The sequence below is a fragment of the Lissotriton helveticus genome, chromosome 12 (assembly GCF_964261635.1).
Source record: "Lissotriton helveticus chromosome 12, aLisHel1.1, whole genome shotgun sequence".
NCBI lineage: Eukaryota > Metazoa > Chordata > Amphibia > Caudata > Salamandridae > Lissotriton > Lissotriton helveticus.
The window spans coordinates 172,856,870-172,874,454 of NC_136073.1; the positions used below are offsets into that span (position 1 = coordinate 172,856,870).

The 17,585-nt window shown below is 45.2% G+C and overlaps 1 protein-coding gene across 1 annotated transcript in view; it reads left to right on the forward strand.

Moving 5' to 3' along the window:
- ARRB2 (arrestin beta 2) overlaps positions 1-17,585 on the forward strand; it is a 255,504-nt gene that overhangs the window by 199,003 nt on the left and 38,916 nt on the right. Inside the window, exon 10 of the mRNA XM_078668394.1 lies at positions 5,754-5,826. Coding sequence (XP_078524520.1) covers positions 5,754-5,826 — 73 coding nt within the window. The remainder of the gene's footprint in view (positions 1-5,753; positions 5,827-17,585) is intronic.

Here is a 17,585-nt window from a genome sequence, read left to right on the forward strand (position 1 = left end):
GTGAAGCTCCTCCCCCGGACAAAGAGTCTAACGTGCTGGAGGCAGGGGGCAAAAGGGTGGCAGGCAGCCAACATATGGCGCATTTCTAACACTCAAGCCCTGTTAGCCAGGTATGATAGGGCGCACTATGACACCTTAGAGCAGCTCTTACAACACCTTCCAGACCAGTTTAAAGAAGGAGCTGAGATGCTGATACAAGAGGGCAAGCTCATTTCTAACGCTGCGATTAAATGTGCGCTAGATGTCGCTGATACAGCAGCAAGAGCGATAAACACTAGTGTTATGTTAAGGCGTCAGGCATGGCTCCGCATCTCAGGGTTCAAGACGGAGATACAGACGACTATCCTCAACCAGCCCGTCAATCCAGACAGACTTTTTGGCCCAGAGGTTGATACCACCCTCGAAAAGATAAAAAAAGATACTGAAACGGCCAAGTCCATGGGGGCGCTTCAGTCTCAGCAATACAGAGGGAACACTTTTCGTCGCTCAGGTGCACGGGGTGTTGCCAGAGGACACTTGGCACAGCAGTCGCATTTCAACAAGGGAGGCGCCCAGGCCTCGTACCCAAAACAGAATAGAGGTGGTTACAGAGGAAACAGCGCAAAGGGCAGAGGCAACAATAATTCCCGTTCCTCTGCTGCCAACAAACAGTGAATCCCTGTCACTGCCCCCCGACCATCCAACACCTGTCGGGGGGAGACTCCAGCAGTTCCTGCCAGTCTGGAAATCCATCACCACAGACAGGTGGGTCAGGAAACTTATCCAATACGGCTACTGTTTAGAGCTAACATCCACTCCACCCAACATACCCCCAAGACACCGTCCTATGTCAGCAGAGCACTTGCACTTATTGCAGCAAGAAGTCCTGGTGATGCTACAAAAAGGCGCAATAGAGCTCGTGCCGGTGGAGGAAGAAGGCACAGGGGTTTATTCCCTGTACTTCTTAATCCCAAAAAAAGGACGGCTCGCTCAGGCCCATTTTAGACCTACGCCCCCTCAACCTCTACATACTCTCAGAACATTTTCACATGTTAACACTACAGCAGGTTCTACCATTGTTAAACCAGTGGGACTTCCTCGCAACCTTGGACCTCAAGGATGCTTATTTTCACATACCACTCCACCCGTCCCACAGCAAGTACCTCAGGTTCACCATACAAAACAGGCATTACCAGTTCAAGGTCCTGCCCTTCGGGGTAACCACTGCCCCCAGAGTGTTCACAAAGTGTCTGGCGACCGTGGCGGCGCACCTCAGGAGACAAAACATACATGTCTATCCTTACCTAGACGACTGGCTCGTTCAAGCAAAGGCGGAACAGCAGTGCGCCGCGGACATGTCCCACACAATTCACCTCCTTCACAGTCTGGGGTTTTCGTTAAACTATCCAAAGTCGCACCTCCAGCCAGCCCATGTGCGGCAGTATCTGGGCGCGACAATCAATACTCTGACAGCTACGGCTCAGCCAAACCAGGTGAGGATCGACAACATCCAGTCGCTCATCCGGAGGTTCAGACCGCAAAACTCACTCCCAGCGAGAGTGTTCATGCAGTTGATAGGCATGATGGCCTCCTGCATCTTCATTGTCCCGCACGCACGGTTGCATATGCGTCCGCTCCAAGAATGCTTAGCGCATCAGTGGACTCAGGCTCAAGGACAATTAAAAGACCTAGTGTTGGTCACCGGTCGGGCGTACAACTCTCTGCATTGGTGGAATCCACACAACCTTTGCAAGGGCCGACCGTTCCAGGAGCCTGTGCCACAGATTATCCTAACAACGGACGCATCTCTCCAGGGGTGGGGAGCTCATGTGCTCCACTACACTGTGCAGGGACTATGGACGACGCAGCAAAAGAAGATGCACATCAACTATCTGGAATTGATGGCAATCTTCATGGCACTCAAATCCTTCAAAATACATCTGTGCAACAAAGTCGTGTTAATCCGGACGGACAACATGACGGCGATGTATTACATCCAGAAACAGGGAGGTACGCACTCTCCACAGCTGTCTCACCTGGCTCAGAGCATGTGGAAGTGGGCCATTCAGAGGAACATCCTTCTCATGGCGGAACACCTCCCGGGCACAGACAATCCGATGGCAGATCTGCTCAGCAGGTACAGCCATCAAATGCACGAGTGGGAGATACATCCATCAGTACTCCACCCGTACTTTCAACAGTGGAGTCCTCCAGAGATAGACCTGTTTGCCACAAGGGAAAACGCAAAATGCCAACACTTTGCCGCCAGGTTCCCTCACCCACAGTCGCAGGGGAATGCGATATGGATGAACTGGTCAGGCAGATTTGCGTACGCTTTTCCCCCAGCACCTCTGATACCGCTGGTGGCAAGAAAGCTAAAGCAACACTCGATAACACTCATCCTAGTTGCTCCAACGTGGGCACGCCAACCATGGTACACCGCGTTTCTAGAACTCTCCGTGGTACCGCATCAAAGGCTGCACCTCACACCCAGGCTCTTGACGCAGAACCATGGCGACATTCAGCACCCAGATCCGCGACAGCTCAATCTGGCTCCTGAGGTCTTAGAGTTTGGCTACCTCAACCTGCCTCCTGAATGCATGGACATCATCAGGGAGGCACGGAAGCCCACTACAAGAGCTTGCTATGCAGCAAAATGGAAGCGGTTTGTCATTTATTGTACAGCACACAACATTGACCCGCTAGATGCCTCCATTCCTAACATCATCTGCTATTTGTTACATCTTTACAAATGCAATCTAGCGTACGCTTCCATTAGGATACACTTATCCGCCATAGCGGCTTATCTTCAAAACAGGCAGCATCTCTCTGTTTTCAGGGTGCCTGCCATTAAAGCTTTTCTAGAAGGGCTGAAGCGGGTCATTCCTCCCAGGACCCCACCCGCTCCAGTATGGAATCTCAACGTGGTCCTCACTAGGTTGATGGGCCCACCTTTTGAGCCTCTACATTCATGTGAGATTCAGTTCTTGACATGGAAAGTGGCTTTCCTTATTGCTATCACGTCTCTAAGGCGTGTTAGTGAGCTACAAGCGCTCACTGTACAAGAGCCATTTATACAAGTGCATTCAAACAGGGTAGTGCTCCGCACTAACCCCAAGTTCCTTCCGAAGGTGGTGTCACAGTTTCATGTCAATCAAACCATTGAACTGCCCGCATTCTTTCCAAACCCAGAAACAGTAGCAGAAAGAATGCTCCACACGCTAGACGTTAAAAGGGCATTGATGTACTATATTGACAGAACACAACCCTTTAGGAAGACACAGCAACTTTTCGTTGCCTTCTCTGCACAGCACAAAGGCAACGCTATTTCCAAAGCTGGAATAGCCAGGTGGATCGTTCAATGCATTCAGATTTGTTATCAGAAAGCTAAACGCACTTTAACGGTCCCCCCCAGGGCGCACTCCACACGCAAACTGGGGGCCTCCATGGCATTGCTAGGTAACATTCCTTTAGAGGATATTTGTAGAGCAGCCACGTGGGCTACACCACATACATTTACCAAACATTACTGTGTAGATGTGCACTCCAAACAGCAGGCAGCTGTAGGACAGGCTGTTCTCAAAACTCTTTTTCAGACTTCTGCAGCTGGCACGGGCGGCCGCCATTCATGAGGGGACTGCTATGTATTCTATGCAATAGATATGAATTTAGCAGCCCACATGCCTCGAACTGAATATGCTACTTACCAGTATGCATCTGTTCTTGGCATGTAGGGCTGCTAACATTCATATCGCCCACCCTCCTCCCCGGCGCCTGTAGCAGCTGCAGACTACTTCATGCATTTCATCACTAGCATGGACATCGTTTACACTATCGCACTCCATCTTTGCCACAATGGCTAAAAACAATCTGGGGATGGAGTCGATGCCCATGCGCACTGTAGTCCAGGGGAGGAGCCACCTATCTCGTGATACTTCGAAGACTCTTCCAGGACAACAATGTGCAATCATCCGGACCCAACACTAGGCGGCGATCTATGCAATAGATATGAATGTTAGCAGCCCTACATGCCAAGAACAGATGCATACTGGTAAGTAGCATATTCAATATTGTTGTTTTATTTTAGAACCACAAGTAGGTATACAAATACTTTTTCAGAATGAGATGTTGCAATAGAATACTTTCAAATAGCAATAGATTTTAGAATGCAATAGATACAGTTGTTGCAATATGCAACACAAGTTAAACACAATGTAACATTGAGCTCAATGGGTAGTTGTAAGTAAATGCAAGAAAATCACTTTACAAATGTTTTTCTTACTCGGGGCTGGATCCTGGATTAAGCCCTGGTGCATTTCCTGTAAACAGTTGAAAGAAATAGTTTTAGTTACACAGGCGATTTTTAAGGAATATTTGTATGTTTTGAAAATCGACACTTAGAAGAAATTCTGGCAAAAACCAGGCAATGTTATCCTATATGAGGAAATTGTGTTATCGGAAAATCACAGTTGTAATTACTTTTTAAGGGAGGAAATTGTGTTATCGGAAATCACAGTTGTAATTACTTTTGAAGTTCAGTGCTGAGCACAAAGATCCAGCACTGGGATCTCTCCTGGTCACTGGTGAGAAATTTTGTTTTTGTCGATCAAAGTTGCAAAACTCGACACTTAAAAGAATTTTCAAGTGCAAATCAGCCAGTGTTACCCTATGGGAGAAATCAAGTTATCAGTCCTTTGGGTAAGTACTCGACTGGCAGAGTTAAGATTCTGGGGGTAGCCTCGGGGGTCTCCCAGGGTCAGGTAAGTACAGTTGTTACACCCTCAGCGGCAAAAATGATCCATAACCGACACCTTAGTAGAGAAGGGCGCTCTTCACAACACTTTTGCAAGATTAGATTTATGATTTTGCCTATTATCCTCTGGAGTTAATAAAAGTTATATAATCTTTGGGTGTGTTAATGAATATCAAAGAAAATACCATGATGGAGGAGGAAAAGTTATTACCCTTTAATTCTATTTAGGAATGGTGCAAGGAATGTGGTCCGCGACCTAAAGTAACATAAAACCTTGGACAGTTCCCCCTGTGCTAGCCCACGGGCCCTGTCACCCCCTCCACCTCGCCAAAAATAATCAAATTTTTCAGGTCTTACCTAGCAATGTGGTACCACACAGTGGTGTTGTCTTACAATCGCTACTTTTCTTTGATTTATGTAAGTTCTGATATTGATCCAGATGGGTATTGTATTTCAATTTGTAAAAAAAAGATTTTTTAAAATGTGCCCCTGGAACAGAAGTGTTATTGGATTTAGCTGGTTAGATCCTTGATAAATCATAAACTTGCTAATTGATACTGCTATTGATTAAGTTTAGTGGTTCATCTGGAAGAAGCAGCGTTACATTTTCACATTTGAGGTGTTATGTCCTTAGTGTAAATTGCCTGCTTTATTTTGATTTTTTGAGGGCCATCAAGTGTGATTTTTCAAGCCACATCTGTTTTACTATTTTTTTACACTTCTTTTTTTAACCACATCTGTTTTTATTGAATTTAAGTGTAATTATAATGGTCATCATTTGAGAAACCCAGCCATTTTATCATACATTTTTTTTAATTAACCTTTTATCCACTTGTATTGGTATCTTGCACTTGGGCAAGGATTTACTAATATTCATGAATCCAAAGAAAATACCCATGATAAAGAACTAGGATGACAGGTAAGTACATTTTGCTGCCTGTTCTCTTGCATTTTACACTGCTTTGTGTAGCCTGTGGTACATTGTCCTTTATGACGTCTTGTGTATCTCTGCTCCCTACAGTACGGCAGTATGCGGATATCTGCTTGTTTAGCACAGCCCAGTATAAGTGCCCTGTCGCGCTGTTAGACCAAGAGTAAGTACTTTTCTCTCCTGTTTATCCAGTTCCTATTAATGCTGTATTTGTTTTTTTGTATTATTTATTATGAGCAATTTGTTCCAGATTTGACTACTTCTAAATGCAGTTAGTGAATAAAGAATGTGGATAGAAAAGAGGGTTTGGGTTATTTATTATTTATTTATTTATTTATTTATTTTAGAAGCTTGTAAAGCGCGCGGCTACCTCCAGCGGGGGTGTCCCGGCGCTAAGATTACAGGTCAAATCGCAGGAGAGGTTACCAGGTTCAGAACCATCCAAAAGACCAGCAGGGAAGCTTTAATTAAGTTAACGTTTGGGAAACAGCAAGGTTTTTAGTTTGCGTCGAAAGACTTGTTCCGATTCAATGAACCTAAGGTCCAGAGGAAGGCTGTTCCAGAGCCTGGCTGCAATAACGGTGAAAGTTCTACCACCACTACGGGCCAGTCTGAATCGGGGGACATTCAATAATCGGAGGCTATTGGATCTCAAATGCCTCACTGAAGAAGATATCTTGAGTCTTTTGCTCAGATAGGCCGGGCAAGTGCCATGGATTGCCCGAAAGGCAAGGATCAGAATCTTAAAGTCAATCCGTCTAGCTATAGGCAGCCAGTGTAGCTCATCTCGGTAACCTCTGACCGAGTTGCGAGCGGGGATGTTACCAATAAGCCTAGCTGCCGCGTTCTGAACGATTTGCAATCTTTCTATAAGATATAGAGGGGCACCTGCATATAAGCTATTGGCGTAATCGAGATGTGCCATAATGAGTGATTGAACAATCGTTTTGCGGGAGGACTGAGGAAGATAGGGAAAGATCTTCCTTATCATGCGAAGTTTATTGAAACAGGCCGTTGAAACTTTATTAACCTGGGCTTTACAGGAAAGGGTGTTGTCGAATAAAAAGCCAAGATTACGGGCAGACTGCACAGGTATAGGAGGGGGGTTCAGGACAGTGGGCCACCATAAGTTAGCAGGGGGAGTAGACTTCTGGCTAAAAAAGAGGACCTCAGTCTTGTCCGTATTTAGAGCCAAATGATTGGTAGCCATCCAGGTGCAAATGTTGCCCAGGCAGTTTCTGAAGTTGGAAAAGAGGGAGTCAGAATGGTCTCTGAATGAAAAAACAAGCTGAGTATCATCAGCATAGGAGACCACTCTGACCCCCCAGGACTCAACTACCCTGGCAAGCGGGGCCAAATAAACATTAAATAATAAGGGGCTCAAGGCGGAGCCTTGAGGCACTCCACACGTGAGGGGTTTATCTTCTGATTCAAAAGGATGCATCAGTACCCTTTGGGTTCTACCGGATAGAAAGGATTTAATCCAGGCTAAGACTGTGCCACCAAACCCCAGTTGGTGTAGACGGGCAGTGAGTATGTCATGTGAAACGGTATCAAATGCAGCGGACAGGTCGAGGAGAACCAACATGGCCTCCTCGCCCCTGTCCACTGATTCCCTAATAGTCTCAGATACCTCTAGCAGCGCGGTCTCGGTGCTGTAGCCAGTTCTAAAACCGGACTGAGTATCGTGCAGCAACTGGTTAGTTTCTAAATATTGAGCCAGCTGTTCCTGAACCACCTTCTCCAACATTTTAGCAGGTTTAGGCAGGAGCGAAATCGGCCGGTAGTTGCTGAATTGAACGGGATCAGCGCCCGGCTTCTTCAGGATGGGGAGTAGCCTGGCATGTTTCCAGACCTCAGGAAAGTGGCCGCAGGCCAGGGAGAAATTCCAGATGGAAAGGAGAGGGTTGATTAAAACAGGGGCAAGGATGCTCATAACTTTGGCAGGGACTGGGTCTAATGGAGATCCCGACTTGACTTTATGAAAAAGAGGCAGTGCTGTTTCAGGAGTGAGTTCATTGAAAGAGGTAAAGGAACAGTGTGAAGGATGAGAAGCAATAGTCTGAGGACTAAGTGCAGAGATATCAAAGGAGGAAGAGAGTTTGATTATTTTATCCTGAAAGAAATCTGAGAGACCGTTGCAAAGGGCTTGGGTGGGAACACATTGAGTTTTTAAAGCAGGGGGATTTACAAAGTCCTTCACAATGGTGAAAAGGGTTTTGGATGAATTTTGCGCCTGTTGAATAAGCTTTGAAAAGTGGGCTCTCATCGAGGAGCGTTTGAGTTTTTAAAACTTATTTAGGGCATTTTTGTACGTGGATTTGGCAGTAGGATCGTAGGTCTGGCGCCATATACGTTCCAGCTGCTTGCATCTGCTCTTTTCCTCGCGTAAAGTAGGGGAGAACCAGGGGGAAGAAGGACGGGATCTGGCGGATGCCAGAGGGGTTAGCGGGGCAATGTGATCCAAAGCAGAGATAAGGGCAGAGTTATATCTCTCTGTTTCCCTATCAAGATCTTCCGACTGCTTGAATTGAAACTGAAAGCAGGAGTCGATAGACTCACAGGTAACTTTGGTCCATTTGCGACCGCTAGCTCTGTTAAGAGAAGCAGGAGGGGGAGGAGCAGGGCAGGTAATATCAAAAGGAAGAAGATAATGATCTGACCAAGTGAGGGGGAGGGGGGAGAAAGAAGAAATACCAGGATGATTAGTGAAAATAAGATCAAGTGTGTGGCCTGCTTTATGAGTAGGGCCATTAACTAATTGGGACAATGTAAGGCCTTGTAGAGTTTCCAGGAATGAAGAAGCTTGTGCACAGGAAGGGTTATCAATATGAAGATTAAAGTCTCCTAACACTGTGAAGTAGGAATGTTTAAGTGAAAAGTCTGCGATTGAGTGCATCAGGGCACTTAGAGATGAGGAGGTGGCCGAGGGGGGATTGTAAACCAGGATGCCAGCAAAGATAATACTTGCGGAATCCATAGTTGTGAAATACATGGCTTCAATGAGGCCAAGGTTGGGGATTTTCGTAATGTTTAATTTGAGGTGAGATTTCGCAATAACAGCGAGGCCCCCACCTGGTTTAGAACTGTCACGATTAATGCCCAATAGATGATAGCCGGATGGAATGGCCAAATTTATGTCCGGGTTAGTTGAATCTTTAAGCCAGGTTTCTGTCAAAAATAATAAGTCCCAGTTATTAGTATCTAGCGACAACCAGATATCAGCGGCATGAGCGGGTAGCGATCTACAATTAATTAGGGCAGCTTTTAAGGTGGTCGAGGGCTGGTGAGTCATGGCATTCTTAGACTGAAGAATTGATTTAGAAGAAGCAGGGACGGCAAATTTGCAGCGTGAGCAAGTATAGGTGGAATTATCCAGGCTGTGAGGATTACAGCAGGTGGTAGGGCTGCAGGCACCTTGGCGAATGAGATAAAGTTGGTCGATAGACCAGGAGATATTTGGGGAGCAAGAAACAGGGGGTCCGGCGCTGGGCGCGGGCCCGGCGCGGACGGGCGCAGACGGGCTTGCCTTAGGCGCGCCTTCGGCGCGCCATCGGCGCGCCCGCTGCGCCCGCCCGCTGCGCGGGCGGGATGGCCCCTTACTTTTATCCATTCTTCTAAGGGTGAAAGGAGGGTGGGAGGCGTCCAGGAGCTGGAGCGCTACCCTGCCTCCCCCCAAGATGGCGGTTCCGCGTTCTCCCGGCCGGCGAGAGCGCTGTGCTCGGCTGCGCCGGGGGAGAGAGAGCAAGGACCCCTGTGACGAATTTACTCTCGTCAGAACAAGCAAGGAGGTCAATGGCTGAGTTAAAAAAGCATCAGGTTAAAATATTTACAATTATTAAAAGATCTCAATCGTAAATATGTCTGTGTCACACTCACGCTAAATTGCATTTAAATAGGTCAAGAGAGACAGAGATGCCCCCGGCTTCCGCCTCAGGGGTGAGAGCAAGTAATCTGCAGTAAGCTGAAAACGCGAACCTTAAATAGCGAGGGAGGGCGGGAGGCGTCCAGGAGCTGGAGCGCTACCCTGCCTCCCCCCAAGATGGCGGTTCCGCGTTCTCCCGGCCGGCGAGAGCGCTGTGCTCGGCTGCACCGGGGGAGAGAGAGCAAGGACCCCTGTGACGAATTTACTCTCGTCAGAACAAGCAAGGAGGTCAATGGCTGAGTTAAAAAAGCATCAGGTTAAAATATTTACAATTATTAAAAGATCTCAATCGTAAATATGTCTGTGTCACACTCACGCTAAATTGCATTTAAATAGGTCAAGAGAGACAGAGATGCCCCCGGCTTCCGCCTCAGGGGTGAGAGCAAGTAATCTGCAGTAAGCTGAAAACGCGAACCTTAAATAGCGAGGGAGGGCGGGAGGCGTCCAGGAGCTGGAGCGCTACCCTGCCTCCCCCCAAGATGGCGGTTCCGCGTTCTCCCGGCCGGCGAGAGCGCTGTGCTCGGCTGCGCCGGGGGAGAGAGAGCAAGGACCCCTGTGACGAATTTACTCTCGTCAGAACAAGCAAGGAGGTCAATGGCTGAGTTAAAAAAGCATCAGGTTAAAATATTTACAATTATTAAAAGATCTCAATCGTAAATATGTCTGTGTCACACTCACGCTAAATTGCATTTAAATAGGTCAAGAGAGACAGAGATGCCCCCGGCTTCCGCCTCAGGGGTGAGAGCAAGTAATTGGGTTGAAGGGACCTTGGTATTACAGAAGGAAAACAGAGGACAGAAAATATAAAAATATGATCAATGCGTTACATGATATGCAATTACCAGAGGGACAGATTAAATAGAAATGTTATGGTTCTTCATCAGATCTGAATATAAAATGCCAACATTAGCTTCGCCTTCAAAGCTTTAAGGAATGTGGCATTTTTGCAGTCTGTAGTGAGGAAGTTCCCTAATTGAATGCCTGCTTTGGAGAGTAGTTTACTCTAAGTTTTTTTCTTCTCCGTTTGATGTGTTGAGATGATTGACTATATGCTCGTACAGTTTGTTTTGACTTGATCGCTAATTTGAAGCCAGTGTAATTGGTTAGTAAGGTGAGATGAGCTTGTGTTTTTTCCGTCACAAAAATAATTCTTACAGCTCTGTTGTGGACATTTTTTGTATTTTAGAGAAGGTCTTCAGTGGACCATTGGTTAGGTAGGATATGTGCAAAACCGAAGTCGTGGGTTGGACTGCTCGGGTTTTGAACAAAAAGCAACATGGTATCTGAATGAAATGAAATGGGGTCCTCCAAACCAGCCTTCCACCCAATACCCCACACTAACGTATCATGCTTCACCCTTTGTACGATTGGCTCCATTACTAAAGCAAAGAGGATGGGGACAGAAGCTTAGGTTGAGGCATCTAATGGTGTTAATTAGGCTCGAAAGTGATGACGAGGTTAATTTTGTGAGGCACTTGGTGAAGATAAAGCCAGTTTACAAAACCAAAAGCTTTTAAAAAAAAAAAAAAAAATTCTTCCCCACTTACTTGATATTCTTGGTATTTCTGCTTTGAAGTCTTAATGTTTCCTCTCCTGTTCCATCACACATACTTATTGTTAATCATGTCGAATTTTCAACGTGTGTATTCTGCAGTGTTTAATCCTGGTATGTTCCCTTCCTGGTGGCTATTTGTAGTATTCCTGAAGATTTTTGTTCAGTTTTCACAACCTGTAGCTCCTATTTCTGTCTCACTCTCCTGATCAACTGTTTCCTCTGACTAGTGACTTTGTTTTACAAGTATGATGCCTCCTGGTAACGGAGTGCCACTTCTCCATCCAGCCCCATGCTTCTTTAGGTGTGACAAAGATCCAGAACTCCCAGCAGCTCTAATACATTATCTTGCTGGAAACAACATCCTATATTTTTTCTTGTTCCCTTATTATTCTTTTTGCTACTTTGAAGCGTTTTTGTATCGTAAAGGTGAAGTCCTAGAAGATTTCAATTGTGTCATTCTCATATTGTAAATGCCTCTGCCTTCTAGCTGCCTGCAGGATCACACCTTTGTAACAATGGTTGAAAATGTAGGTAATAACTGCATGTGGTGGTGTTCCAGGCTTTGGAGGTGGGATTGGTGCCCTGTGTCCTCTTTCAACTGAAAAGAGGATTCATAAGCCCTTAGGTTCGAGATTATTGAGTATCCGGTCCTTGACAAATAGTTCTTGACTCTATCTTTTTCCTTGTGCTAATATACCGTGGTACGTAGAGTTTTGATTTCTGTTTTCATCATTTTGAGGGTCTGTTCAGTTTGCAAGACTCTAACTCATCTTCTTGAAATCAGTTCTAAGTAGTTTGACCTCCATTGCTACCAAACTGATTTTTGATTACAGTTTAATAGCATCTCTCTGCCAGTAGAAACATCCTTTATTGTTGATTCTTAGTCATCATTTACCTCTGATATTTAGCCCATGACCTCATTTTCGCTCTGCATTGGGAGGGGGGGTGTTGTAACCACTGACCTGTTGGGCATAAATGCATATTTTTCCATCTTTTTTTGTTGAAAGGGCTTCCCACCCCATTTTGGTCCATAATCCTGGCTATTCACAATCTCTTCCTCCATATGCTGCTGTGTTCCATATTTCGGGTGCACCAAAGAAAAGGGGTGGGAATCCTCTGGCTTTCTCTTTCGCTTCTGTTTCCCCAGGTATTGGTGGTAAGCAGTGCTTTATGGGCACCATGCTCCTGTGTATTTGAAAATTAAATAGGTCAAGTTACTCACTGCCGTCCAGCTGTAGGTAACTCTCCAGCTGGCATAATCCGAGGCCTCCTGTGTGGCCTGTTATCTTTCATCTTCGAGCCCTGTCCTTTGTTCTTGGCTTTAGGGCTTTTCTCTGTGTTTTCTTTTCCTTCCAATTCTGATATTCTGCCTCATCTTAAAATTATATATGCATCTCCCCCTCCTCACCAGTCTTTTTAAGACCTATTGGATGTGGGGGGTGAGGGACGGGCGGAACACCGGTGGCACTCACTTGTCCCAATTTTCTTTCTTTCTTTATTTGTGGTAGTCAAGTTGTGCACTATTTCCTGCACACTTCACCACTTTGCTATTTATTGAGTGCTGGTTGCTTTTCCCTAGCGGGTCTATTGTTAACGGGGGCCCCCTGTCTATTGGTGTGCTTGTTGATTCCGTTACCATGTGGGCCTATGTTTCGATATTGCACGAGGGAGGCGGACGCAGACCTGAGTGAGTCTGCATATGATGTCTCCTTTCTCTGGCTCAGTAGAATTATATCCCATATGAGCTCGGGAGTAGGTCATCCTTGCCATTTCAGGGCCCATCATCTAGACTTTCTCTCCTTACTGGCCATTGAGTCACTCTGGTGGCGGCTTTCCCTTTCCAGTGATGCTGCCTACTTGATCTCCTGAAGAATCAGCTTCACGTTACAGTTTTCCAGACCTGGTTCCATGTGGGCTTCTGGTTTCTGACTCGGAGTGACTCCTCCTTACATGATATTCCGCAGCTATCTTACTTCCCCCCCTTCCCTCCTCCCCCTCCAACTGCATCTCCAGTGGACTTGGTGATAAGCTTTCCAGTGGGTCTCAGGCTGCCTGCGCCATTGCCCTTCTTCGTAGCTCTTATGGCACGTTTCAGCTACAAAGTGGGTACAGCAGTTCATATGCACATTGTCTGTGCTTTGTGGTGGTGGTGAGAGCAGGTGATCAAGGCGGATATGTAGGTGATTATTACAGTTGGACCCAGGAGTTTCACATAGCCGTGGTCCTCTTGTGTGGCATCAGCCTTTCCATCAAAGACTTTGTCATTATCATTTTGGGTTTATAATAGTATTTAATGATCCTATCTTGGTAGCGTAATGCTGTGCTTTGTATTAAAGTTCTTGTGAGTTGTGCTGGTCATCTGCTCTCATTACCGTTGTCATGATTTCTTCCACTGCACACCAAGTAGTTAAATAGTCACATCCTATTTAATATCTGAACCTATTCTTCCTTCTTTCTGCATTTGTCCGTGTACTTCCCACCAGTACGATCAGTTCTCTTTTTTGGTGCATTGCCCCCAATGACCACTTTGCATGCTTCCCGCTCTTTTCCGGCACACCCGGTCATCTGCTCATTTTATGAGAAATTATTAGTAATCTCTATTTTAACGGTACCGCTATGTGCAATATTTTCTAATGTGTTTTCTTGTCAACACCATGCAGGGATGACTGTTGGCAATTTCCTTCATCTCGCTGCCACCAATAGGGGTTATTGTTAGAGTTTGCCCTTTATAAATAGTGAACTTGTCATGTGTTGCAGGGCTTTCTTGATAATAAATGCATACTACAAGTAAGTCAGTCCTGATTGTATGCAACGTGGGGGGCACCAACTCTTCAGTGTGCAGATGTAAAAACTTATGGGCCTAGGAAACTATTCGAAGTGGTGATGCTTAAGATGTGTGCGAGATAGCCATATTATGTTAGCTGCAGGTTGACTTTAGCTGCACTAACAGACATAACACTAATGCAACAGAAAGGAACTTTCATGCACCGTGGACCATGTTTAGTGATCAGCACAGTAATGCCATCCCACCTTACAAAGAACAAGCTTGGAAGGAAGAAGGAAGCACAATTAGTCAGTTGCTAGCCCCTTCCCGAGAATGTAGAGTACTCTCCACTTATCTTTCAGTTTATCTCCTTCTGCTCTAGCTAAATCATTCAACTTACCAGGACTTTTGACATTGTCCCATGACATTTTACTGACCATGTTAAAGAACTGCAGTATTATGGATCGAGTTTTTAAATGCTTCTCTTGTTTTCTGAAAAATTGCAATCAATACGTTTCTATGGCTACTCCCTACTCTCATTTCACTGTGGTGCCCCCAAGGATCTATTTAAAGTCCAAGCCTATTCAATCTCCGTGGCAAGTTTGATCAAGAAACTTAATTTAACTTGCATGTGGTATGCAAATGACACCGAAATCATTTATAAATTGGATGTTCTGGGGACTTTCTCTTCTGAAAATCTCTGTATTGGAATTAAACAGTGGCTGGTTGGTTAGCCTGTAACTATTTAAGATTGAGCTCAGGTTAAACTGAGGTTTTAGTGTTTGAGGCCTTGGTCATATAGCTGGTGGCCTGACTCCATGTGTCCTTCTCCTGAATCAGTACAGTGTGCACGAGATTAAGTGGTGATTTTTGTTGTGTAACATTCATTTGTATAGTGCACTAATCACCTGAGAGGATATTCAGGCGCTTGGGCAGGTGTGAGGTGCCCAAGGTGTTTCTACGAAGAGCCAAGTCTTTTTTTTGCGTAACTCAATAAGTGAGGAGAAGGCTGTGATGTTTTGAGGGAGGTTGTTCCATGTCTTGGGGTCTATGTAGGAGAATGAGTGATGTCCATTTTTGCTTTTGCAGATGCGGGGAATGTGTGAGAGTGAGGCAGAGTGTAGGTGACTTGTGGGTTGGTGAAAGTGTATGTGGCTGTTAGGTATTCTGGTCCTGTGGTGTTTAGGGCTTTGTATGTGTACATGAAAAGTTTGAATTGTCTGCTCCAAAGCCTGTTGTTTTAAGAAAACAACTAATATTAACCACATTCGAAATGCAACCCTATCTTAAAGTTGTATTAAAGCCCATGCATAGGTTTGTCTTGACAGGCTTAAGATTGTACATTTTCATCGCCTAATCAGTTTTCCAAAAATGAACGATTGGTCTACAAACCTAATTAACTGTCCATGCGATGGTGCAATGGCACAAAATACAATTCATGTGTTTTTTGTGTGCATTTGATAGTCATATGATGAAGTTCTATATATTACCAATCGCTTAATTTTACATAATGCCACCCTGCATATTTTTATCTGCAATCATTGCCTACTATAGAGATCTGTTGTGGTGTGTCATCTTTTCTTTGGGCCATTTTTAGGCTAGAAAGAATATTTATTTTACCCTAACTTCGTATTGGGACAAAGCGTGGAAACCATCTATGGATCTACGATATGCGACTCATGCTTTTAACCGCATGCGTGCGGGCGGAATTCCGCTCGTACGCTGAGATTTTTTAAAGCGCATGTTACGTGACGAGCTGGGCTCGTCATCAGCGTGCCAGGAGGCTACCTCATGACGAGCCCAGCTCGTCATCAGCGTGGAAGGGGTTAACAAGAAACTTTTAACTGCACATAATTTATCGTACCTTACTTTTTTATAATTTAATTTGAATAATGCACTTTTGGGACTGGACAAGATAGGAGTACATGGCAAACCCTATTTTTGAGGTTTTTGTTCTCCTCTCTTGTACTAGTCCTGGTTAAGCTCGGCCAACTGCAACATGGAAAATTGTGCTTAGGTTCCTTTTTTAATTCGGACGTATGATGAAATTGGTGATAGATGTGAACTTATTTTTCTCTATTTCTAAATTATTGAACACACTTATACTAGTATTATTGATATATCATGGATTTTTATTAGATTTTATGTCCCTTTATGGTCTATTTTTAACCAGACCGAATAAAGATTTTAAATGAATGAATGAATTGGCTGCTCTTGTGAATAGGGAGCGAGTGAAGTTTCTTGAGGTACAGTGTGATGTGGGAGTACGAGTCTTGCAGCTGTGTTCTGGATGGTCTGGAGTCTGTGTAGGACTTAAATCGAGATTCTCGCATAGAGTGCTGTTGTAGTCCAGCGTGCTGTTGATGAGTGCTTGCACGACTGTCCTGGTGTTCTGAGGCAACCATTTGAAGATCTGTTGTAGCACGCGTAGGATAAGGAAGCAGGAGGTGCACACTGCTTTGACTTGAGACGTCCTGTTGAGCTTGTCTTGTATGATGATCCCTAGATTTCTTGTGTGGTGTGTGGTGTTGGTCCTAGCTCCGATGGCCACAAGGTGAAGTCCTATGGGGAGGTCTTGTTGCCAAAACCTGTGCTTCTTTCTTGCCTGAGTTGAGTTGTTGGCAGTTGGTTTACATCCGGTCGGCAACCATTGTCATGCAGTTGGTGAAGCTGGTTCTGGTGATGGATGTCTAGTCCGTCATGGAGAGGATGAGTTGGGTGTCTTCGATGTTGGAGATTACGGTGATGTCTTGTGATTGGATGATGTTGGCAATCGATGTCATGTAAATGGCGAAACAGGTGGGGCTGGTTGACTATACCTGTAGGACTCCACATATCACTCTCTTGCTCTCTGATGTGAAAGGGGAGGGTTCTTTCCAGAGAAAAGAACAGATCCATTTGAGAGTATATCGTTGTATGCCAATCTTGTGGAGTCTTCTGATGAAGGTGTTGTGGGAGAGGTTGCAGAGAGGTCAAGCAGGATGAAGGCCGCTGTTTCTTCTCAGTTCTGGATGATTCAAACGTTGTCAGTGACCGCAGTGAGTGTTGTTTCGATGCTGTGGTTCTTTCTGTATCTTCATTGAGTGTTGTCTAGAAGATGGTGAAGTTCGTGGTGGCCTTTCTCACTTATTTGTCTGGATGAGGGAGTAGGTCAACTGTGGGCTTCTTGAGGATGGCGTTGATTTCTGCAAGTTTCCATTCATCTGCATAAGTGCCAAATGTGATGACTGTGTTGTTGATATGTGTCAGGGTGGTGTTGACTTGTAATGTTACTAGGTTGTAAATGTAGAGGGAGACATGGTCCCTTTGGGATCCCTGAGTGGATTGTCTGATTGATTGCTTCTGTGTTTTGTTTCTGGTGAGGTTTTTCCATTCGGTCAGGTGGCCGCCTTGGTTGATGGTCTGTAGGTTAGAAACGGGTCCCTGGATTTAGGTTAAGTGCGAAGTTGCTGTAGATGTTTGCGATTTTGCTGTGGAAGAAGTTTGATAGGTTGTCACAGAGTTGTTGAGAGGCAGTGATTTTGTTGACCGTGGCTAAGGACAAAGCGAAATCCTTAACGATCGAGAAAATCTTCTTCCAGCTGTTGGAGCTTCCTTTGATGCGATCCATTAGTGCTTTTCTTGGGTGTCTCTTATTTGCTGGTGATAGCATCTGAGTGCAGCCTTGTAGGTAGTTAT